This window comes from Diadema antillarum, unplaced genomic scaffold, assembly GCF_040938485.1.
Source record: "Diadema antillarum isolate AM-2024a unplaced genomic scaffold, OU_Dant_1.0 seq00000122_RagTag, whole genome shotgun sequence".
NCBI classification, from domain to species: domain Eukaryota; kingdom Metazoa; phylum Echinodermata; class Echinoidea; order Diadematoida; family Diadematidae; genus Diadema; species Diadema antillarum.
In genome coordinates this window covers 1,401,521-1,428,021 of record NW_027271202.1, presented here as the reverse complement: position 1 = coordinate 1,428,021, position 26,501 = coordinate 1,401,521, and the positions used below count along the sequence as shown (strand labels likewise).

Here is a 26,501-nt window from a genome sequence, read left to right as displayed (position 1 = left end):
GAGGGGGCGTCGAAGTGACCAAGCGGGAGAAGGATGTCCAAAATCTGTACTTTATATAGAGCATCCCCTAATTTGTTTGTGTTCGTGAGTGTGTGTGTTTCATATAGATGGAAAAGTTAGGAAATAGCCTAGGTCAAGTCTTATTATTGGCAATGCAAGGCATTTTAATATAGACTAGTATGTATAGCAACACTGCATAATCAATGATCAAGTTTTGATAGCATTAATGTGTACAACCTATCAAACATCACATTGCGCAACATTGCAGCGACTCTTTTTGCCATTCCGATATTCTGAACAATTTTGAACAATGTTATACCTCTTTGTTATGGTTAAAAGAAATCTTAGAAAAATATCTTTTTTTCTTGATCATTCTTTCATGTCGATTTCAAAAGCAGTTTACTAACCCTTGAATTACCATTTTCGTAGGTTTTTTTTTCTTTTTTTCCCTTGTTTTTTTCTTTTTTTCTTATTTTTTCTTTTTTTTAACCAGCGGATTGGGGGGGGGGGGCACGTGCCCCCCATGTCCCCCGTAGTTACGCCAATGTTCCTAGACCTAGATATCTAGTGAATTTTAGGCGCAATAAAGTCATCCAACCACAATTTGTAGACTCACACTCAGTTATCTTTCAGTTTTAACTTTCAGTCATTGAAAAAATTCATATCTACTATTACTAAAGATTACCAAGTCCATGTGCTATTACTAATTACATTGAGTAGCAAGTAACTTGCTACTCCCAGAGCTTCCAGAGCTTGCTGCTTCCAGTAGGCTACTATACTGACTGTACTTGGTAGTCAGTGGCGTATCTAGGGAAAACGGCGCCCGGGGCAAGCGCGAAAATTGCGCCCCTAATTTCTGAAAAAGTGTTCAACCCCAACCCCATCCCGGTAGGGACTTAAAAAAAGTCCTCATGATATGCTTTTTGAAGCACTTAAGAGGGGTCTTTTGAGGGTGATTTAAATGTAATAGGCAACCCTAAATTTTGATATATTTTGGCGAGCGAGCGCAGCAAGCTAGCCGAAAATTTTTATATTTCAGCTTTATACATAACATGGAATTCTTGTCATTTTTGGTTATTAAATCTTCGAATTACAATTCTAACTATAGTGACGGCCTTATTGATAACGATTTATACCAACAGTGTCCAACCCCATCCCGGTAGGGACTTAACAAAAGTCCACATGATATGCTTTTTCAAGCACTTAGAAGGGGTCTTTTGAGGGTGATTTAAATGTAATAGATATTGAAGAATTTGGGCGAGCGAGTGCAGCGAGCGAGCCGAAAATTTTTGTATTTCAGCTTACAAAACATGAAATTCTTGTCATTTTTGGTTATCAAATCTTCGAATGACAATTCTAGTCAAGATATAGTGACGGTCTTATAGATAACGATTTACACCAGCAGTGTCCAATCCCATCCCGGTAGGGACTTTAAAAAAGTCCACTTGATATGCTTTTCGAGCACTTAAAAGGTTTTTTTTTTTGAGGGTGATATAAGATCTGATAAATTTTGATAAATTTTGGCGAGCGAGCGCAGCGAGCGAGCCGACAATTTTTGTATTTCACCTTGCAAAACATGGAATTCTTGTCATTTTCTGGTTATTAAATCTTACAATTCTAATCAAGATATAGTGACGGCTTCATAGATTAAGATTTATGCCAACAAACTAAGGACTTGGAAAAATACTCTAAATTACTACGAGTGAGTGAGCCGAAATTTTTATATTTCCACGTCATCATTACGTTTTATTCTTCTTATTTTTTTTTTGATAAATTTTGGCGAGCGGGCGCAGCGAGCAAAACATGGGATTAATGTTTTGTTTTCATCTTGTTTGATTTGGTTTTCTGCCCCCCCCCCCCCACCCCCACCCCCCCCCCCCCATTCTCCTTCCCCCCGTCCGCGCGAGGGTTTTTTCTTCTTCTTCTTTTTCTTCGTCGGTTTTTTTCTTCTTCTTCTTTTTCTCGTTTTTTTTAACGTGCCCCCCTTGCCCCCCCCCCCCTAGATACGCCACCATGGCCACTGTTGGTAGTTGATACCACTAACTTAGCATGCAATGTGCCTATAATAGGCTGCAGCGCAGCATGCATTGTTATACTAATGATGCACAAGATAGAGTGTGTTAGTGAAGGTGCGGCGCGCTCGAGAGTATTGCATTGACAATGGTGCGACATGCACGAGGCGCAGCCGAGTGCATGTTTGCAACCGTTGTCAATACTCGAGAGTGAGCCGCACCTTCACTAACGCCACGAAATAATCCTGTGCATCATTAGTTTTATAAAATGGGTCGAAAACTAACAGCATTATTCACGTACCTTTGAGGGTCAATACCAGTCAGCTACATGTAGCACTTGCTCAAAAGTCAAGATGTCCGAAGATGTTCGTCCCAAACATTTACGCACGTCGCACTCGGAAATCCCGCACACTAAGTACTGTACGTACGTACGCCACGTACTGTTATGCACAAGAAAGGCCGCCGGCTGTTGTGGCAGCCCGCGGCCCGAACTAGAAGTTGTTTACAGGATTGACAGCGCGTATAGTAGCGCGTGACGCACTTGTAACAACTGATTGAGTGCGCACTGCTAGTGTAAAACATTGTGACGTACGTCAGGCCAGGGAGGTGGAAGAGAGACTCTTCTTAGTGCTTACCTGAAGAAAATAATGCACGCACACGTGACTCATTTCAGCGCTTCCAATTGGCTACATTCTTGAACCCATTTTATAAACACACATAATATTATGCATCATATACAATTTACGGTACCGCGTACGGTATAATACCGGTAAACGCTGAACATTATGCGCAATGTACGTGTATCTCCGCGATTCGGTCAGAAAGCAAAGCAGGGATCGGGAATGTCTACTGTTTGCGCGTCAGCTTCGCGCGCGGTGCGGTAACGTATAGTATTAACACGTACTGTACACGAGTTCTTTAGTGCGTATATTTGTAACTCCATAATGAGTCATCGTCCACACAAACCCTAACAAAAAAGTCCTGTGGTACTCCCTGTGGTACTTGTCGGTACCACACAATGTACCACACACTTGTAATGTTACCACAGGAACTGTGTGGTGCTGTACCACAGGCTTGTAGGGTACTCCCTGTAGTACTTGTCAGTACCACACAATGTACCACATAAATAAATGTTACCACAGGAACTGTGTGGTACTGTTTTACTGGCTCATGTGGTACTCCCTGTGGTACTGGCTGGTACCACACAATGTACCACACAAATATATGTTAACACAGGAACTGTGTGGTACTGTGTCACAGGCTCGTGTGGCACTCTGGGATATACCACAGGGCAGTACCACAGGACATTACCACAGGAAAGTACCACAGGACAGTACCACAAGACAGTATACACACAAATTGTCCTGTGGTATTTTGGGACGTATACCACACGACAGTACCACAGGACAGTACCGCATGAATTGTCCTGTGGTATTTTGGGACGTACCACAGGAGAGAAAAACAGGAAAGTACCACAGGATAGTACCACAGGACAGTACCACACGACTTGTTCTGTGGTATTTTAGGACGAACCACAGGACAGTACCACAGGACAGTACCACAGGAAAGTACCACAGGATAGTACCACAGGACAGTACCACAGGAATTGTCCTGTGGTATTTTGGGACATACCACAGGAGTGTACCACAGGACAGTACCACAGGATAGTACCACAGGACAGTACCACAGGATAGTACCACAGGACAGTACCACAGGGCAGTACCACAGGACAGTACCACAGGACAGTACCACAGGAATTGTCCTGTGGTATTTTGGGACGTACCACAGGACAGTACCACAGGACAGTACCACAGGATATTACCACAGGACAGTACCTCACGACTTGTCCTGTGGTATTTTGGGACGTACCACAGGACAGTACCACAGGACAGTACCACAGGAAAGTACCACAGGATAGTACCACAGGACAGTACCACACGACTTGTCCTGTGGTATTTTGGGACGTACCACAGGGCAGTACCACAGGACAGTACCACAGGATAGTACCACAGGACAGTACCACACGACTTGTCCTGTGGTATTTTGGGACATACCACAGGACAGTACCACAGGAATTGTCCTGTGGTATTTTGGGACGTACCACAGGGCAGTACCACAGGACAGTACCACAGGATAGTACCACAGGACAGTACCACACGACTTGTCCTGTGGTATTTTGGGACGTACCACAGGACAGTACCACAGGAAAGTACCACAGGATGGTACCACAGGACAGTACCACATGACTTGTCCTGTGGTATTTTGGGACGTACCACAGGACAGTACCACACGAATTGTCCTGTGGAACTTTGGGACGTACCACAGGACAGTACGACAGGAATTTCCTGTGGTAATTTTCGATGTATACCACAGGGGAGTACCACAGGAACTGTCCAAAATCCCACAGGAAAATCATAATATGGTGCTATTCCACACAGAAGTACCACACAGCAAATTAAATTCGTAAGTACCACAGAAAAATGCTACAGGATATTTTTTTTTCTTAACATTTTATACCAGAGGACTATCACATCAGGAGAATATCAAACAGCTGTACCACACAGGAGTACCACACAGGAAAATTGTAAGGCAGAATCCACTGAAATTTATTATAAAAATACAAACAAAAAAGCACATATTAATATTCCTCAATTAATTGATAGATGAGTTATGCTGTGAATTATAGGAATTGATTTGCCATTACTTATCCTGTCCTATACTCCTACAGTATTACCTATTTAGTGAAAGTGCTGATGTAAAGCATGAGAAATTTCATAAGGACTTCTGTGGTACGGTACTCCTGTGGTACTCCTGTGGTACTCCTGTGGTACTCCTGTGGTACAAATTTTTACATAGCTCATGAATATTCATAAAAAGCACTCTAGATTTTAGAAAATACATATATGACTTTAAAAGTCAAAGTATTAATGATGGAACTTACTTTGAACTTTATGAAAGATTGTCTAATTATGTTATGTTATTCCCAATATCATAGATATTGTTATGAAAGTGTAATTTCATATCTTAATAATAAAGTATAATCGAGTTAGTAACCATGCCTTAATGCTTTACGGATAGACGGCCATATATATATGTACTGATACGGTCGATGGCTACCTAGGAATAGAATATGACTATATAGATCTATTATAGAACTAGATTGGCACTTGGCCATTAGACTCTCGTTTGAGGTTAATGATTATGTTAGGAGTAGGACAGGTTATTAAGTAGGGCCATGTTTGTCCTGAAATCCATCACTCACCTATCAGGAATATTCCTTGATATGTGACTAAAATTCACCCAAATTTTTTTTTCGATCTATCCTGTGTGGTACTCTCCTGTGGTACCATGGAAATGCTGTGTGGTACTGCCCTGTGGTAATGCTGTGTGGTAATGATCGACCTGTGGTACTGTCCTGTGGTACTGTCCAAAAATACCACAGGACAGTTCCTGTGGTACTGATCTGTGGTACTAGTCCTGTGGTACTGCCCTGTGGTACGTCCCAAAATACCACAGGATTTCCTGTGGTACTGCCCTGTGGTACGTCCCAAAATACCACAGGAATTCCTGTGGTACTGTCCTGTGGTACTGTTCTGTGGTACCGGTCCTGTGGTACTTTCCTGTGGTATTGCCCTGTGGTACGTCCCAAAATACCACAGGAATTCCTGTGGTACTGTCCTGTGGTATGTCCCAAAATACCACAGGACAATTCCTGTGGTACTGTCCTGTGGTACTGTCCTGTGGTACTGTCCTGTGGTACCGTCCTGTGGTAATTACCACAGGAGTACCACAGGACTTTTTCGTAAGGGCTGTAATATGTTTGGATTTTGTATTTGTTGCACAATGATTCAACCATACAGATATAAAAAAGATTATGTTTAAATACATTGTTGCTTTCAAGAACTATCTTTCATTAGATATCAATTAGTCAGAATTCCCTTGGACTTCATTTTGTAAAAGCTTTATTTGCCACTCAGAAATGTGTTTTTGTAAACTTTAATTCTTGGAATTTCCTGATGTTGATTTTTTCTCTGTCTGTTTTCAAGGGGAAAAAAAGACTTACTCATATGTTTTTGTTCCTTCTACATAGTTGCAATAGTTGGACCCAATGGAGTTGGGAAGAGTACATTCCTGAAATTGCTCCAAGGGGAGTTATCTCCTGTAAGTACATTGTAAAGCCTTCGCTTGGAAAGTTTTCCCTCGTTCTTTTATTTGCATTGTGTCCAGCATTCAGGGACACAATTGTTTTGTTTTGTTTTGTTTTTGGAGTTTTGCATCAAGATTTAGGCACTACAAAGACCAGAGACAAACTTTAAAATGGATAAAATGTGTGCTAGATTTGGAGTTGACAATTTTAGCATCATTGCTACTAATGGTGATTGTCCCGAGGCTTAAGAAAGAATTCTCATCAGAATCATTATCAAGGTTTATTTGTTTTGTATCCTTTAGTCGCTCAAGTGAGTAAGGACTATGAATTGATTCCTTGGTGTTTGATTGCATTCTCAAAAAATATTTTTGTTTGTGTGCATATGCAAAAGTATGTGTTTTGTGAATGAGCATCCCAAGCAAAACATGCAGATTGATGATCATTAACTGAGTAGTTAACAAAGTTGTGGTTGACAATTGCCCCTTTTAAGTATAAATCAACATATTTTCCTCTTGTAAAGTTGGTTGAATGCTCTCATTTTCATGTATATGGTCTTACTGATAAAGTGGAATGTGCCTTGACTGTCTTCTGTTCATGGTTTTGTTGGTAAAAGTGTTATCCCTTCCTCATATTGAGCATGTAACAATCTCTTTATTGTGGTGAACAATACAATGCTGCTCTAAGCAGATATATTACAAACAAAAAATTGTAAAGGAGGAAGGGTTAGTAGACCCAGTCTGGTGTCTGTTTGTGGTCATGTAGAATAAAAGTTGTGAAATGCACTGCCGCTGTCCAAGTCGTACATGTGATGAATAATATTTTTATTTTATATTTTATATTTGTTACAGCTGAAAGGAGAAATCAGGAAAAACCACAGGTTACGGATAGGATCCTACAGTCAACATTCAGCGGACCAGCTAACAATGGATGTGAGCCCAGTGGAATATCTTCAGGTAAAAGAGACCTTAAGATTGGTATACCAGTATTACATCTAGTCAGTTCTTTCAAATTGCAGTTTAGATGAGCTGGTAGAACATTGAAAGGGTTGAAGGAGATTGCAAAATGTTATCTTTTCAGCGTGATTTGATGGCATGCAAGCCAAGTCTTGGAACATGATATTTCATATGAAGTGCTTTTCTTGGGAGGTATGCATTATATTCTTCAAACATCAAAAAGGTATTCATGATCTTCCATATCCTGCTGTGATTATCATTTTATTAGACGCCCACCAAAGCCCCTCAACTCACATCACAGCAGTCTATATCTCTCACTAGTACTTCTACACAGCATTGTGTTAATAAAGGCTCTGCCTCCTTTTACAGGCATGATGTTCTGTAAATTTAGATCTGATTTTCTGTTTTCTCCCTGGTCTATACACATTTTTCTATTTTCATGGATTGAAATTATCCAAAAATTTTGATTTCCATTTTTTACTTTTAACCTCAATATCACCCCTGTCTGGCAAGATAAGAAATGCAATGTGATTTTATTTTCAATACTTAATGCTTTGCTCACATGACTGACTCTCCTCTTGCATCCAGACCAAGTATAACTTACAGTACCAGGACTGCCGCAAGCTGCTGGGACGCTTTGGACTGGTCAGCCATGCACACACCATCAAGACTAAGGACCTGTCAGGTGGTCAGAAGTCCAGGGTGGCCTTTGCTGACCTTTGCCGGAGCCAGCCTGACATTGTCATATTGGTCAGCTTGTTTGCTTGTATATCTTTGTTTATAATCTCCAGTACATTGTCGCAGAAAGCTAAACTCTGCAGCTTCATCATATAAGTTCCCAACTTGTTTGTTTGTACAATACTGTAAAAGTGGTTTCTTTCGCGGTGGGTTTATTTTCGCGCTTTACGCGCTTTGAGGTTGAACCGCGAATTTAACATTACGCGAAAATGTTTTGAACTCACCGCTTGTTACAACTGGTTACAACGCTATTGCGCACATGCACACACGAAGATTCCGCGCATTGTGTGTATTAATGGTCAACACACACAGCGATACCGCGCAATGTAGGTACAAGTATGTTATAACGTACTCGAGAGACGGGATTTCAGGTAAGCCTGCATTTAATTTTAATTTCTATTTAACAAATAAAAGAATAATTGGATTATAGTTTGGGTTTTCATGTGCAAAATAAAACAGTTTTTGCTGACTGTGAATTCACAGATTTTGTCGACCGTGAATTTAAACACACGCGAAAAAGTCACAACCAATGGAAACCGTGAAAGTATCTGTACACGAAAGAAAGCACTTTTACAGTATTAGAAAAAATAGAAAAATATGGTTTTGTAATGATTTTTTTTCTTGACATTTGGTTTATTATGCACACTTGAAGTTGTCTATGTTTGATCCTGAATATGATTTTTGCCTTTAAAATATACTGTGTATCAGTAGAGTTTTTGATACATTTAATACATTTAATACATTTTCTGTGTCCTGTCATACATTACATTCTTTATACTCTGTGAGTTTCCAATTTCTTAAGTGTCCTTGAGGTCCCTTGTGCTGACTTCAGGTTTGAAATAATTCTTTGCTGAAAAAAAACAACAACAACTGAGAAATGTCTCATTGACTAAGAAAGACATTGTGATTGTGACAAAACAGCCAATCTTTGTATGTATTTCTGTGGTATATGTGATAATTGAGCATATGTATGTGTTGCACAAAGTAATTTTATGTTATTGCTTACAGTGCCATTAAAGTGTAAAAAAGACTTTTCATTTCCCTATCTGGTTTAGACACTGTATTCTAATAAAAAGAAGAAGTTTTTATATAATGCTCTTGGCATATGCAGGGGGAAAAAAAGGAAATCTAACAAATTGAGTACTACAGTAGATTTGATTTGGATATACTGCTATCATGCCTTCTTGCTACAGGACGAACCAACAAACAACCTGGACATCGAGTCTATTGATGCTCTGGCTGATGCCATTAATCACTATGCTGGAGGTGAGCTTTAGTTCAAGTTATTTGAGGTGAACTGACATAGCTTTGTTGAGCCTCCTGTGTTTGTTTAATTAATAGACAGAATCTAGAATTGCATATTTGCAGTTTGAATATATGAAGACATTATTTTGTGGTAGCCCATTGTACTCAGTAATTTGATGTAAATGATCTGTAAAACTTGACTCAAATGAACTGTATTTGAACAAAGCATGACTTGGGCTTTGTATTTTGGTCGTGTCAGCAACATACATTAATAAAATTGCATTGAGAGTGTCTCAAGAAATGAAAGGAATGCCAGTCCCATAGAAGGGAGAGAGAATTTTCCATGTATACAGCTGTGGTAGGATGATGGAATTATCCTTTATCTAGTAAAATAACACTGAATGCCGGTTTGTCTGTTGCTAATTATATAATCTATGGATGGTGTCATGAATGAGTGTTATCATTGTTTGATAGGTGTCATTATCGTCTCCCATGACGCCCGCCTCATCACCGAGACAGACTGCCAGCTCTGGGTCATTGAGGACCAAACCATCAATGAGATAGACGGTGGCTTTGACGACTACAAGCAAGAACTTCTTGAGGAGCTTGGAGAAACAATGAACAAGAAGGAGTGAGGCAGAAAATGTTTTCTGGAGACTTTGAGAGATTGACATCAGGATATGAACTTGTATGGCCCTACAAGACTTACACTCAGTAGCTAGACATTTTTCCTATGCAGCATCAGGCAAGTTCTGTCCTACAGTGAACCTTAAGAAACACCTTCATCAAAAGAGGTGAAGCTGTTGGAGGTAGAAGTATTTCTGACAGAATATTGTATTGTGCAAGCTGATGATATGACTGCTCAATGTTTGCATCACACAATCCTCCATCCACATATAAACCATTGACAGGCTGGCACATATACATCTCCCTGGTTAAAAACACTTGCCTTCAGCTGTTGCTACGAAGATAAAACATTGCAACCAGAAAGATTGGGTGAGTTTATGGAATCAGCTTGTTTTGCAGGTGATAAAGGGGGAAACACAGTTACAGTGGTTCCATGCCATTTATTACAAGTACCCAAACATACTTTTAACGAGTGAGCATCAGAAGCTAGTGCTGCAATATGCAAAGTCATATCCAATAGCTTCCTAACGGCGTACACATTATAGGTTAAGCCTGCAATGGCTTTATGTATCAAAAGAAGTGTCCTAATATGTGTTAAAACTGGCTTTCTCAAAAGAGCATGATATTGAACATCAACAGTCAAGAGCAGAGAACCACTTATATTATTGCATAAGAAAATATCATATTTATTGAAATGCAAGCTGTCTTCAGCTTGTTGAAATAGAAATTATGTAATATCAACGGTACATCTTGTCAGTTCAAACAAAGTTTAATAATGCTGTCAGTAAATACACATGATATTTACAGGCAGATACAAATAGCTACTTATCATTGGCTTCATAATACTCTACATTGTTAAGTGATGGCAACTTCTATCAGTGAAGCAATATGGCAATATAAGAAGTGAAAAGGGTCATGTTTTCTCCGAATACATAATTATCAATATGCATAACAGTGGTCTAATAGACCAACAACCTCTGTATCTGCTCAGAGAATCTTGTTACAATACCTGACTCAGAGTAAAACTGCAACAAGAGAAAAGTGAGTGTCTTGTAGCATATGTCACTCATGTTTACAAGTTTACATTGTGGAGCCAGACATCTTATCAAAGTTTACCTCGATGAAGTTGTCTACATATCAGTGACATGTACCTGAAGATCTTTCGTTCACACTCTCTCAAACAGTTGATGAATTTTGACTCTTGCCAGGGTAGTTCCCTCTTTCAAGGCTCCTGTCTTAAATGCAGATTTAAGACATACGAGATACACTCTAGAGTAGCAGAATGTCTGATTCACTGATTTTGTGAATATTATGTTTAAGCATGGACCTGTCAGGGTTTACAAAGCATTACAATTATCTGGGGCTGAACGTCCTCGTGGTTTTTTTTTTCTTTTTTGATTTTGTTCAAATACTACATATGACATAACTCATTTAGTTTTGTCATATAGAATGGCAAGCAATTCTTGAAATGTGCATTTTGTTGCTCTTTGTGAAAACTCTTCAGAATTTCCAAGGCAAGGGTGCTGTAGTATGCATGCTGTCAATTTTTGTAGGTCACTGCACTTCTTGTCGATTTAGTATACAATTAAAACGATGTTGGTAATATTAAGAGAAATGTGACAGAATAACAAGAGACTGAAGTAAAAACTATTCGATAAAAAAAAAACAGAGTGAGACTGCATGATGATACAAAGTACATGTATCAATTAAAATTTTGCTCTATTTGTCTTGCATCCTGAACCTGCTCACCAAGTACCTACATGAACTTTTCAAGAATTTGGGAAAATACAGAAAAAAATAGATATGTATTATGTGAATTCCTGTTTCATGCATGTTCATAAACTGCAAATCCTTATTTCAGGAAAATTATTGAATTTTTCTGAAATATTTTTGAGATTGTGATATTGAGCTCACAGAAGTTCTTTTTGCACATTTTTGTTTCTGTGATATGACTTTTTTCCCTTGACGTTCTCAGGGAGACAAGCAAAAACTGTGTTATTGCTGAATAACATCGATATCAGCAATTTATCTGGATTAAATCCATTACCATGCAGGTCTCGAATAGTAAGCCCACATACATTATGTAAAATGTTTCGTATATCAGTCGACTGTGACACAACCACAGTGATGTAACTAAATGCATCATAAACAGGAGAACAATTGATTTTTGTCAAGGATTTTTAATGTGAAGTTTTGTTTTCACCGAGATTAGAGTGTGTGTAACTTTGATTGGCTATACAATGTATATATAAAATAAAAAACTGGCCCGTCAGGCATGAACATTATGCACACGTACACAAACATGAACATGCATACACACACAGACATTTGTACATGGGCAAGGGGCTAGCTTGAACCTGAACTGAACCTGAATTTTCTCTTGCTTTAACAAAAACTAATAATTCATCTACTTTCAATGATGTGCAAACATTTCTGTGCATCAAGGTGTAGTTGGATCTTTTGGGTATCGCCTCATCAAATATTCCATCCTTTTGACTGTTTGTGGTACAGCACCAAGAGGTAATATGACACTGTATTTTCAGCTGTACCAGTCGCATCACTTTGGTCAATTTACTGAATTGGGCAAATCGAAGGCATTAATGTGGTAGATTCCTGCTGGCAATTAAAATGTGAAATCGTCCATCGGGTAAATCTATGGCATGGTCTCAAATGGCTTCTTTGGCATTGCAATATAACAGCAAACTTGCACGTGTATTGTGATAAATCAGTAACACTATACAGTGGACTCCCATTATAACGAAGTCCTCGGGACTAGCAGTTTTCTTTTGTTATGTCAAAATTTTATTATAACCGAACAAATAAACAATAAAAATACATAGAGCCGATAATGTTGTAACCTGAATTCTTACATTGTTGTAACCGGAATGTTGTTATAACTGTGTTCATTATAATGGGAGTGCACTATACAACTAGCAATAATGTGTATTGAGTATGTCTGATGTTGCTTCCATATGGTATAGTCCCTTTGCACAGTACTTCAACTCATTTTGAAAGCAAAGGGACCAAATTTTGCAAGAAGATGCAGTTATTGCTTTGTGTGTCCACCCTATATAGACACTGTAATTGGACCTGCAAATGTTAATTCCAGTATGATTCTTCAGCAGGATTTCCAGACACATCCTTCAGGCTTTTTGGTACCCAGAATTTGACCATGCACAGTCCAGAGATGGGAGTGAAAGTCAGTCTTCATCACTGGACCTCATCTCTTAACTTGACCTGTGTTACCGATGGCAATGGCTTCCTTGCTGACCGACTCCAGACAGACCTGTAGAGAGAAAAGCAAAAGGGAGATTTGTCTGCATTAAAGTGTGTTTGTAGGATGGGATGTAGAGAGAGGCTGTGACAACCAAAGGAATGTTTGTCTGTAAGTGTGTTTGTAGGATGGGATGTAGAGAGAGATGGTGACAAACAAAGCAATGTTTGTTTGTAAGTGTGTTTGTAGGATGGGATGTAGAGAGAGGCTGTGACAACCAAGGGGATGTTTGTCTGTGAGTGTGTTCTGGATAATTCACTGTCCTGTACATTCATATACACATGTATATATATAAAAGATATTAGAACTTAAAGAGTGTATTATGAAGGCCTATTTAACACTGAGACACAGATAAATTAATGATGCCACTTGTAAGAAAAGACTTCACACAGATTGTGAAATCACAGGACATTTGTAAGCCTCCATTTGAGTGATCGTAAGTATTGGTGATAGAGCTATATTTGTAGGACGACTGTTAAATGTTTCAGAACAGGGCGGTGAGTTAGCTCAGTCGGAAGCACGTCTACCTCACGATCCAAAGGACCCCGGTTCGATTCCCCAATCCCACTGAGCTTTGTTGTGTGTAATCGTACCATCCTTCTCTAGTTAGAGGCAAAACACTCGGTCCTAGCTCGGACAGGACATAAAATGGAGATCCTGTGTATGAGAGAATCACAACTCGGGCTCGCAAAAAAATCCCACTGTATTTATTCATCGCAAAGAGCAGGGTGTTTGACCCAGTGAAGTGGTCCCGCTTGTCATCCAACTGGATGACCAGCTATTGCAGCTGAATATGGGCTATCCAGCCATCTTCTCAGATAGAAATGAAGCAAACAAAACAGCATTTCACCAGTAACAATTTCTTCAACATGTCGCGAAATTTTGGCGCAGAGCTACAGCGACCACTTTACAGTTGGGCTGCAATAAACAATAACATGAATTATTACCAAACTGATTCGCCCTTATAAACTTGTCGTGCCAGACATCATGGGACCCCACCCTACTCGTCGAGAGGAGAAATTCCACAGCTGTTGTTACTTACCGCTTGGCAAAGTGCGGCCTTGTTGATGTGCGTAGGTGTGCTCTCTGTACGACATGGTTTTTCTGGTATTGATATGTGATAGACGTTCCCTTTCCCACGTTCCATGTGATTATTAGTGATGCGATCCTTGCTAATGGGGTCAGTGCTGCTGTCGGCTCCTGAAGTACCAGTCTTTAGCATCTCTCCCGTGTTCATTGACGTCGGTGAGTCGATCGAAATGTATTTCTTTCGTGAGAAAGTAGTTGGAGAGTTGGTCTCGTGCTGAGAAGTTATTTTAATCGGTGTAGATGATTGCTTTGGAGGATGAGTACTTTTGAACGCAGGAGCGTTAACATACTGCGATGACCCGCTGCTAGACAGAGGGCCAGCCGACTTACATGTAGCAGAGCGAGATGCTATTGACGACGCAGCAGAGTTCAGCCGCTGACCGCGAATGCCGAGTCCATGGCTGGTGTGAACAACCTGCGCGGGAATACTGGCCTCTGTGGAGTTGTCGTCTGCTGCAGATAATTTCGGCGATTTGTAGATCGCAGACGAGCTTTGTTGACGCAATGGTTGTTGTGTTTTGTCGATTGATCTCTGGTGGTTAGATACAAAAAAAAAAATGTTGGTGGTCAAGAAATTGAGGAGAAAGTCCGACCCATACACATTCTTAAACTCTTTTCTACCGCACTGGCATATCAATGTATCAGAAAAGTATATTTTTTATAGAAAGTAATAGAAAATGAGTAATGGACATGTGTTGAGCCGCGAAACATTAATGATTTATAATAATTACAATGACAATAATCATAACAACGATAATGTAATGATAATAAGGCAACTGTTGCCCAGGGTATTATTGTTGTCATTGTCATACACTGAACACAAATCAGGGGCGGATCCAGGAGTTCCATACGGACCACACGGGGTGCGCCTTTACAAAATTAAAGGGGGGGGGGCATGCACCCCGCCTCATTTTTCTTTTTATTTCTTTTGTTTTAACAAAAAATAAAGGGGGTTAACAAAAGATAAAGGGGTGCGCGATGCGCTCCCCCTGGATCCGCCACTGCAAACACTCATAGCGTTGTTGGTATTTCTGAATAGAATGAACCTGAGAGCAGAAGAAGATAGTGTTGTAGGAGACCATTCTGTCCAGTGTGTATGATAGCACAAAAGTTTGTAATCATCCCCATACCTGCCTGCCAGCCACTCGTAAGTAATGCGCCGCTTGAAGGAGGTGAGAGTAGAAGTCTCGGAAGACAGACCCGTCTGGCGTTCCCATGGTTTCAGGGTGGTAGCCATAGCAACTGTCATCACGTGTGACACCAGTAAAATTGTTTGGTGCTACGTCCCTGTTCAGGCAGATATGCAATTTATACACACACAAAGTACGTTAGAATTTGATAGGAATGTTGTTCGTAACCTGTAATACCAGTGTAAAGACAGCGTTACGTTGAAATCACAGTTTTGTCTCTGGGTCAACAGAGAACATTTACCGCATATAACATACCCAGTTTTATTCAAACATATCACACTTAACGATTTATAACGTATTATTAAGTTATATTTTCCTTCCCTCTCTTTCTCTTCTAGGTGGCTTGCCATTTCTGTATTGGAAGTTGATAAGGCCGTTGATATACGGATCATTTTGCCATGCAAAACTAGTGTTTCAGAAACGTTTATGCCGCAAGTTGCAAACTGGAAACAAGACAAGGTTAGGGAATACCATACGCAAACGAACATGAAGATCATATGCTTCTCTCTACTTTACAATTGCATGCATTGTAACAAATTCACTAATTCGACACCATTTGATGTGTTACTGTGTCAAATAATGTGCCATTATCAATAGTGTTTAGTTTGACGGAACATTTATTGAACATATAACCCAATTGAACTCTACAGCTTTGATTTACTTTGAGGACGCTGTGGTCACTGTTTAGCTTAAAATCAAAATTCCTGTCCCCTTCATTTATCTAGACAATCTCCTTGCCCGTCAGTCTCTCTCTCTCTCTCTCTCTCTCTCTCTCTCTTGGGCCATTTTTTCTCTAGTTGCCATCGAACTCATGATCGCTCGTGATATCTTGTGGAGTGTCCAGCAGTTGGCAGTTACTACGATATCATTGAGCAATTAATTTGTGAGTGGTTTGTTATCACTGCAAAATCAAGTTAAGAGTACAACAGGAATCACAAAACTAAGTTTGAGTTAGTTCACGTTAAGTTTAGAAATAAAAAAAAAGAAGCATTACAATGCACACGATACAATGAAATTCTAACTTTTATATCATTAAAAGTTATTACAACAGCAAATATTGCACTTACATCAGGAACAACTGCAGTAGACGTGATTTTATAAATCATATATCAAAGTCATAAATACAAAGTATAGATGCAAGTGACGGTGATGATAGACTTCAAATAATGCCCAAATCATCAGATTCCATGCCTTCCTCCTAAGATTGAATGAAAAGTGTTTTCGTTGCAATCTCGTCATAGGCCTATTTTCAATGCTTTGTTCAAAACAGGCGCCAAAAGAGTTTTGGCGCCCGTTATAGCTTTGTGGGTGCACTTCGCAGTGATCTTTGTCAGGCACCCAGTCTCATTACTTTAATGTTACAGTATGCTTATCCAGGGTCTAACTTGTTCTTATATCAGAAGAAAGTTTGACACAAGATTACGAAAAATTCTACTCTTTTGCCAACGTAGGTTGTGATAGACAATGGTTAGTGTTGGAGGCTTTGACAGATTCAAATATTGAAAGAATATAATTAATACATTATATCGACAGCTGCATCTCCATGCCATACTCTTTAGACCGAGGCCGATGTCCGACTACACGTTGTGAAGTGTTACCATGGTAACACAATATAGTGTGCAGCTAAAATCGGCAGACAAAATATGCAACCTCTTGCTAAGTCCTGAGGACTTTTCTGTACTGTTGGAGGTAAAGTAAGCTTAACCACGTATTACAGAATGTCATATTACAAGCACTTCATGTTAATACGAATTATACGCACAAACGTAGGCACGGGAAACGGGTTAACAGTAAAAGCCTCGAGACAGTGTCCCAGTTTGAGCTACTATGCCACCCATACATACAGGACAACATACGAGTAGATGTTAATACTGTACTGAAAAGTCCAACCTTCGAACAGAACCCTTGGCTACGTAAAACTAAGTTACAGCTAAGAGGACGGAGATTGGATTATCACCGAAGTACAACCAAGTTGGAAGCTCATGGAGCGATCATTTTGAATTTGTCTTGGGCGCACTGCATACGTTTGTTTGTATTTGTCAGGTGCAAATAAGAAAGGTGAAAACCTTTTCAATAATGGCACCTGAAAGGCCACAGAATCTGTAGTTGTTACTTAAATCGTATTTCAAATCACTGTCTTTATCATTCTCATCAAATTCTTATCGATTTATTATTGTTGGCACCAGAGTATAATATAAAGTTTGCGGTGCGCCCGCGGTGATGAGACAAGTGCAAAGATTCGCTGAATGAACCTCCTTGTCTTTTAAAGGAAACCAACACTCTCGTTTCCGATTAATTTCATGGAAACGTTGCTAAGATGCCATTTGTGAATAAATTCAATTTCAAGTTTAAAAAAAAAAACTTTAACTGAATAACTGAGGGCAATGATCAAATCTAGGAAGTTTTTTTTTTTGAGAACTCCTTGTGCATTTGTTCATGATATTTCCAATAGATTCTTAGTTGTTTTGATACACTTGTTTATATGGTTTAACTTTATTCTAAGTCTAGAAAATGAATTTCTTTTTGTACCCAGAGGTTGTTCTATACATTAGAAAGTGGATGAACAAATCAATGTACAAAACAGAAGGATAATTGTTCATAACATTTACTTCTGCCCTTTAAAGCTACAGTTCAAAATGATAATTTGGATCTTCTCATTTCTTGTCTGATCTTGAGAAATACAAAGAAATATGATTCGTTAGGAATCACAAACTTGACGAGGACTTAGTGGTTTCCTTTAAAGATGAGTTATTCAAAGCAGTAGGGTCATAGCGTCGACGAGGATAGTTTGCTATGAGTGAAAGTCGAAGGATTGAGGAAACTAGACTAGGTTTTATTGGTTCTGATTTGACACTCGTACCAATCATCGCAGTCTGACAGCTCTTCGTCAATCGGGTGCAAATCGTATTTGGGCAAACGGGTGACAAATCTGTGAGATTCGCGCAGGAAAAACAGAGTGACATGCATTGAGTGTATAAATGAAGCATCATAGAGCACGTCACTGGATGAGAGGGACAAGTAATGGAACAGGCACATTCACAGATATAATTATTACAGGGCGTGGCACGTCATACGTTGAACCTCCGTTGAACAAGTTGGTATGGTTATGAACCATGCAAACCGTAGCAATTAGTTTTCAAGGCGACATTTTGTAAGAGACTATCGGTTAACATGTTAGCATTGGTGATCGTATTGCTTGTCAGTATACGTGTGTGGAGAAGTGTAAAAATTGTCATCGTAAACACACAATACAATACACTGTATAGTATTGTAGAGTGGATTATTACCTGTACTTATTTCCTCCCCTGTACTTTGCCTTTGAAGATGATGGACATGTACAGGGACTGTAATTCTGTGGATTGGTCACTAGCGCTGTGATAATCTGTCATTTTACCTAAGGTTGATTTAATTGTGATAGGCTAATCATCACACAGTCATTCTAGAATCTGATTAATCCATGGACGTACAATGTTGTTATTATCGATCACGGTGTGTTCCCGATCAAATTCACTCCTTGTTTGAGGTGTGTTTTTGTATCAATTGCTAATCATTTTCTCTCCTTTTGTTGTTTTAATGTATTGACATGTTTAGCATTGGTTTGTTTTACAATAAGATAGAAAAGAAAACTGCACGCATAGGCATCGATAGGTGAACGCAGCACAGTCAGATTTTCCCGTCACCGTTACCATGATTAGATCACACTAAATGAATTTACGAGGGATAACCAATTTCCGATGGGTAAAAACGAACCTGTGTATGGCGAGCGAGTTTTGCAGGGCTTTTTTTCATACGAAACTCTGCCAAAGTACGGGAGACAATTTCATCCCCTTCTTGCTTATAATGCTGACTGAGTAATACATTGTCCAGTTACTGATCTTTTTTCACAAGTGTTCTGTGTAAATTATCAGTAAGGAAATAACATGCATGTTGAATTAAATTCGTTTTACGAGATACCATGATGAACTTTTTCGCTGCAAATGTTAATTTAATTTGGTCTTCATCAAACAGAGACAGCTAGATAATATTTCCACAGAAATTGGTTATCCACACTATAGTGACGTATAACAGTAGACCACACCTACCTTACTTTGGCATTAAGTATCCGTATGCGGTCCTGTGGTAGTAGTGTTTTGTGTGGTGTTTTTTTTTTTTTTTTTGGGGGGGGGGGGGGATGGGGAGGGTTGTATAAAAGCCGTGGATAGAAATTAAAAAATGCAAGAAATGTGCTGTGGTGTGGATCGACACTCACCCTCAACCAAGAAATATTGTGTTCTGACATAAATGGGTAACAGATAACGCTCAAAACAGGACGATACAGACAAACATGACGCTTGAAGAGTACGAGATAGGACATGACACGGTCAGGAGTAACACAGGACAAGCTGTGAATTGCCGCAGGTGAGAGAATTGAAATTTGGAAAGTGTCACACACGTGATATGTGACGTCAGCAAGGGGTGACCCAATCACCAGCAGAAGTTTGCCAAGAGAGTCTAGAAGCGGATGAATATTACCCCACGATCTGTGTGCACTGCCTGGGTCCTGGAGTGCATGTAACTAGACAATAATATGAACACAGGCCCTTGGTTAGCTTCTACCCACACAAATAAACAATACTGGCGGAACCAAGGGATGGAGAGATATGAAAGAATCACATCAAAGTTCCCTCGTCGAATGATCAAACAGAAAAAGAAAAATACCCCCATGACATAGCCATATGTTTCCGTGCAGGGTACATAATGTAACATAGTTTATGAAATAATAGTGAGCATTAAATGAAAATATGAAAAAAAAAGCCGGATGAAATGAGATCAAACACCATTCCCATGTAGTATACATACACACAAAACAACTGCCATACAATTTACGACATTGAGTATGCGCAATGCACCATTCACATTGTATCATAGAAAATATTCGGTATTAGAAATATGCCATCAAACCCCTCTACACTTCATTCAGATGAAAGTGAATTGGACAAAAAGTGATAGAATCCAGAAGTTCATGCTGAAAGTTTTTAATGATGTCTGTATTTCGGCAATGTCGATATTTGATAATAACTTCAAGTCTAAATTGTTTTAGCCATATCCCCATCTACAAAGTGTCCTTCAGGAATGTTCGGGTGGATTTAGCTATAATAAAATATATAATTAAGTGTATTTGTAAGTGAATACAGTGTGGATGTGTATTACTTAGTATGTCACTGTGTCGCCGTTAAGGCACGACTCCAACTGCGTGTAGGCCTACTTTTTATTATTCTAATCCTACAGTGTAGTAAAACAGCAGTAGACAGCAGTTTGTACTTGTGATATGACGAGGAACGCACATCACTCTCTGCGTCATTAAAAAAAACACGATCAATTTTAATTATCGACACTGTCATCAGTCGTTGATAATGTTTAAACACGATGAGCCGTACCATAGCAGTTTGATAACGAAAAACTCGAACTCCTCGGAAAGCACGTTGAGTATCCAATCAGCAGCTTGTTTTATAAGCAATGAACTAGCCGTTGGAATTTGATTTGGCATATATTATTAGAAACGGTCGCGTGACAGTTGGAAAGTGGCCTATTTACTTCCACTTGCTTTATAGTGCGATGCCTAAGTACAGATCTATTCTGTTTGCTTTTCACGGGGCAAGAGATTTTACTGCAGAAATGGTCTCGATTTGACAGGTACCTACAATGTCATTGATTCTCACATTCAAATTGGTACCTGGAAGCATTTGCGACCGTTATTCTTGCAGTCGCATGTGTGCTCAGATTCTATCCTGTATCATCTTGTTTGTTATCTGTAAACGTCTGATTTGCTGAAAGAGCGTCTTTGCTTTCAGTCAGACTGTACTTTATTACATAAGAAGTCTATAGAAGGCGTGTAAAAGTCTGTTTTATTATAGCAGCCTCCTCAAATTTTAATTCCTGTTGTTGATATTGTTTAGGATCCTCAAAATTAACAAAGCCGTCAGCGGAGACAACTATGTGAAGTTTCTTAAGAATATCGATTCTAATCTTCCCCTAGTAGTGATAGTACTTAAGCTCACACACTCTTTCCAGCTTTCCAAACAAAGTGATATACTCATCATAGTATACTTCTTCAGTTCATGTAAAAGAAAAAGTATATACAAACTTTTTCTTATAGAACTACAGATATACCAAAAGCCAGTAAAATCGTATATACGGCCTACTGCAAGTTTCATAGAGGCTTACAAAATCTTTACTAAAACAGCTTAAGTAAAGATAAGTTGTTAGGCATAGATTTAGCATCTCCCTTGGAGCATATCACTACGCGATAGGTGCCAGACCAATAGGAAAACATTGATTTTTCTTCCTTCTTTCACGTTATCGTATATAGTTTGAATCGTGCAATCGATTGTTGTCTTTCCAGCCCGCTACCACCTAACTTTCGAAACCTCAGGAGATACAGAGTATCGACCCAGGTCCCGGGTCTACACCGTATACAGCCTTTATAGGATCACGAAACGAAAGGTCTTAACACTCAAAATGATAACAACAACAGGGCTTTCTCCAACTGACGATGAATTACGTTTTAAAATCACAGAGAGCTTAGCAGAAGACAACATTCAGGAAGATGATCGTTTGTCTTTTTCTCGCCTTCTTTCTCACTCTCTCTTTAGTGTGTATATCTTCATGTAAGACTCCTGAGTGTATTAATTACTGATGATAACGTTCAAAAAAACAATTCATTTGCTGAAGGCATTCGTCAAAATACACGTTCTGTTCGATGGACACGCGCAAAGGATTTCTCTTTGATGACTTTGAACATAGCACGCACATTGTAAAAAAGAGTAACCAACAGATCTGTCCAAATCTGGTTGGAAAATAAATGAAGAAATGACCTAGTAAAGTGTCATTATAATAATGAACATCTCTTCAATAAGTAGGCCTACTTCTGTGATAGGTCACGTGTTTGGTCATGTGATCTATGAAGTACTGATTGTCTGGGAATTCTCTTCTTTTATGCACTCCAAAAGTGCCTTTTCGTGGCATGATTGGAGACGATGTGTAAGGACACCTGAACTGATTAATGGAATTAAATCGGTGTTTTCTTGAATTTTGATGCTTGTTTCTAAATTGTTACTGATTTTTATGTTTTCCCAGCAGCTCGGATCAAAACCAACATCGAGTGTCATGGTATTATGCTCTTCGAAGTTCTCACAAAATGGCTAAATTCTCGCAAAATCTTAATCATTTAGGAGCAAATTGCATGAACTGTCACAATTCGGTTGATTGAAAAGAAATAATACTACAGCAGATAAGCGTCATTTATGAAAAATGTGGTGTTACGTATTTGTTTCAAGTGGACGTAGGCCTACTGTATAGAGTTATATCGAACTTTTGAATTCCGGAGTCGAATTTCTTTTGCACTTATTGTGCATCTGTGAGATGAAAATATCAATGTATGTTCATTGCTACCAGTGTATGATTCCAACCAGGCACTTTATATGCTCACTATTAGCGTCGTGATGCGTCTAGAATGATATCTCTTTGAGTAACTAAGTTAATAATACCGGAAACATCATCTGGACACGGGTGCGGGCATAAAACCAATCAGTATTACTTATTATATATCAAAATCTCGCAGAATCCAGAGTTATTCGCTGCAAAAAGAAAACAAACAAAAAATCAACAGAATGCAGTTAATTTGGAAGCGCACAATGACATTGTTACGTTTCTCTGGATAGGGGGCTGTACAAATGACGTAAATATAATATGGTGATAAAGGAGAACTGATGATTACGGTCTTATCTTATGAAAGTGCCGTGGTTGTGAAAGGTTATCAAAATGGACGTTAATGCACATGATTTTTGTTTTTATATTTGATATTCTCTGGTCGTGAAAGGTTATCAAAATGAACGTTAATGCACAAGATTTGAGTTTTTACATGTGATATTCTAAAGTGCCAAAGTTAGGCCTAACAACTTACCCGAAAGCAACGGGTAGAGTGTGGTTGTCGGCTGTAGCAGGGAATTGTGAGACTACGGAGGGCTTCCAAAAAGGGTGTTGTCCCACAGGTGGGCCGTGCTGTGGGATGGTGTTGGCTTGATCCGTTAAACCATTGGATGATGGCGAACCGTTCCGGACATGATTGCCATTCGATGCCCTCGACCCAAGGGATGCCGCGGTGGTCATCGGTCTCAAGCCAGGCGGACTCCTGCTCTGCGGCTTGGCGGACTGTGACGACACGTCTGCTGTCACGGTCAGACTCTGCGGAATGCTAGGCATGAGAAGGTGTTCGTTGTCCTTGACGAACTTGGAGATCACGGAGCGGGAGTTATCCTTGATCAGGCCCGGTGACCAATGGGCAAAAGTTTGACGTTTGCGCGAGGCGGCCTCTGTGAGAGAGCAATATCGCGGTAGAGTCGTACCAGATACTTCACTTGCCGGTCCGTCGGCTGGTGCGGGTGCGCTTGGAGCGGTTGAAGGCGGAGGGAGGGCAGTCGACGCCCCGGCGTGGTTTGATTCCGTTTTGGGTTGATTTTCAGTCTTTGAGTCCGAATTGTGCCGCGGTCTTGACTGCGAAAGTCGTTGCATTTCCACTCTCTCAGCAGTTGCCGCTGCGGCAGCGATTTGCTGCGCTGCAAGTCGCGGTTCAGGTTTTGGTTGGGCCAAATCTGGCTTGAAGCCAGCATGTGCTGAAGCATCACCAGCATAATAAATACTCCTCTTTCTTCCACACGCTGTGTCCTGTGCAGCTAGTTTTTCCAAAGGGCCACCACATGTGTGGAACCTCCGATATTGCTCCATGTACTTCTTGGGGTTGTGGTAATGACGAAACTCGAATTCAATGGCCATGGTCTTCATACGACTCGAGGCACGAGATGTGATTGAAAGCCGGCGGGGATGCGTGTCGGAATCTGTGCGGGACCCGCCCTTCGAGCTTCCACCTCCGTGGTTCTTCTGACCACTCTTTGATTGGCTCGGGACGCGACGATATTGCAGTCTAGCGTCCGGCACCCAACCGCACAGGTCGTCCAGATATTTGGCAAGATGCTGTGAGATCGTGGTGGCGTCCCAGGTAAAGTAAGGCTCCTGTCCGTCTTCAGCGGTATCCTCGTAATCGTTCAGCGCTCTCGTTATCGTCTTGTCCCGCACGAACGACGGACACTCGATCTCCTCGGCGGACTCATCGCCGCTGGAGGAGTCGACCGCATGGCGAGGAGCGGTGATCGAGTAAATGGACAGCGGCGTCGACATCGAGTCAATCGATGGGGAAGCTGGTTCATTGAAGACCTGAAATGAATTGAGTTCAGACCAATTAGGCCTACAAAATGTAGTTACACTCATTCATTGGCACCGTGGGTGTAGACAGTGTTCATTGTCAACACAAAATATCTCACTAAGAAATTCAGACCTTTGATCAGTTATGATTTAGGCCATTTTTTGTTTTACGTAAGGTGTAAATTACTAGTACCACGTTGTCATAAAGTATCTGATCCAGACCTAGCGTAACATCTGGCAAAACAAATATCACTGCATGCGCTAATGATTGAAAGTTCATCACGTGACCGGATGAATATTGATATGACCAGTGGTAACAGCAAGACTCCTTCTCCCAAATGCTATGGGATGTATATTTTTTTGCCTAAATTTGATCGACCTTTTGTAAAGAGAATGCTAATGAATTTTTATGACACTAATTTTGTGATGCCGATGACGACAGCAGACAATGACGATAACGATTTGATCTCATCTAAGCCTAAGAGGTCGAATCAAGTGGGTCTTATCGTTCAGTCATTAATTATTGAATCAACATTGCTGTTCCAGTATTTATTATGAAAATGACATCTTCTTTTGTTGACTTCCTCCAGTCCTGGAGAACTGCGTTAGATTCGCAGAAATTTAGTAAAACACTGATTGGCATCTACTAATGTGGTCATAGGTCAAGCTGGAAACAACAAACAAGAATCAACACAATAAATAATAGCATAGAGCAGGAGAGGTGAGGAAGACAAGATAGAAGCAACAGATCAAGCAGCAGGTATGAAGAGGTTACAATGTCAAAGATGAGCGAATCACATGCATATCGGCTAGGAAGCGAAGGGAGTTGATGTGGAGAATTGAAGATTCTTCCCGGGAAATATTGGGGTCACTTGTTCCGGTGAGTATGAGGCTGGCAGAATACAGGGGAAAAGCAACCTAAACCGAATATCTTGTCTATGGAGACACTTGGGCTGAAAGAAAAGTCGGTACATTTGTTTGAAAATAGAAATTCAAAATAACAAAAAGTGAAGATACTATAATACCATTCGACAAAGAGAACTATGTTTAATAAGAAGCATTTTAATATCCCCAGGAATTATCTATAATGCGAGGGGTAAAGCAACTGGAATGCTGCTGTTTCATGAAAGCATGTTATATGCTTATATCTAAATAACATTTTCACTGCTCTACATGTTTATTTAATTTTCCTCCTACCCGAATCAATTTATGACACGGGATAGAGCTTCAACACGAATGCAGTAATGCTTTAATACATTTATTACATCTAATTTATAATCGCAAGCAAGACAGGTGTTATTTTAAAATCTTGCGTAGCTTGTTAAACTGCAAACATATAGTGCCAATTAAGTCTTTGGGTTGGATGACTTTTTAAATCCATTTTTAAAATCCTTTTTAAATCATAATTTAAGCAGATAACGTTTAGTGCGTTTTCAAGGGATTCACAATATAAACCTATAGCCATAATGTGAACATATCGAAACTGGCTTGATGCCAAATCGCCGCCAAGGTATGATACACATGCCAACAAACATGGTGTAATTCGTCATACTTGAAGTACAATAATGAGCACTATTCATATGTGATGTCAGAATTCTATAGGGACCTACCTCACACCGATCCGTGTATCCGTCTTGACACTAATACAATTCGTAATGTAAACATCCTTCTGAAAAGGTAGCGTTCTCATCAGTGAGCATCATGACTACGACCACGGAGCATGACCAAGATAGTCAGAGCATCGTCACGTATAAGGAGAGGTTCCACATCCAAACTATTACAGAGCAATATGCAGTCATTTGTCTAAAATCTACTTCATTCGGGCCGATGATAATTTCACGAGAACTTGTACACATAATACAATTTCCATACAGCTGCTTCTCGCGAGCAGGAGTTCAGAGGGCGTGGGTTAGTAGTGTACCTGCTGCCTCGGAGAGGAATCCAGTGTGCAGTTGACCGCAGGGTCAATGTGTCACGAACAACTATTTC

At 39.9% G+C, this 26,501-nt stretch overlaps 2 protein-coding genes across 2 annotated transcripts; one reads left to right on the top strand and one right to left on the bottom strand.

The window, feature by feature from the left end:
- Positions 1 to 6,102: 6,102 nt before the first annotated feature.
- LOC139727203 (ATP-binding cassette sub-family F member 1-like) lies at positions 6,103 to 9,811 on the top strand (the record flags this gene model as incomplete). Its single annotated transcript, XM_071638161.1, has 5 exons — positions 6,103 to 6,173; positions 7,008 to 7,112; positions 7,701 to 7,862; positions 9,044 to 9,116; positions 9,570 to 9,811. Coding segments are annotated over 5 exons (572 nt in total), but the record flags the coding sequence as incomplete, so codon positions are not given.
- Positions 9,812 to 12,942: 3,131 nt separating this feature from the next.
- LOC139727202 (uncharacterized) lies at positions 12,943 to 26,222 on the bottom strand. Its single transcript, XM_071638160.1, has 7 exons — positions 26,123 to 26,222; positions 23,218 to 24,524; positions 18,136 to 18,204; positions 15,216 to 15,372; positions 14,206 to 14,617; positions 14,039 to 14,127; positions 12,943 to 13,008 (listed from the first exon to the last, which is right to left on the bottom strand). The coding sequence occupies exons 2-7, from the start codon at positions 24,486 to 24,488 to the stop codon at positions 12,943 to 12,945; spliced, it is 2,064 nt and encodes a 687-aa protein (XP_071494261.1). The 5' UTR covers positions 24,489 to 24,524; positions 26,123 to 26,222.
- Between the last annotated feature and the right edge of the window lie 279 nt (positions 26,223 to 26,501).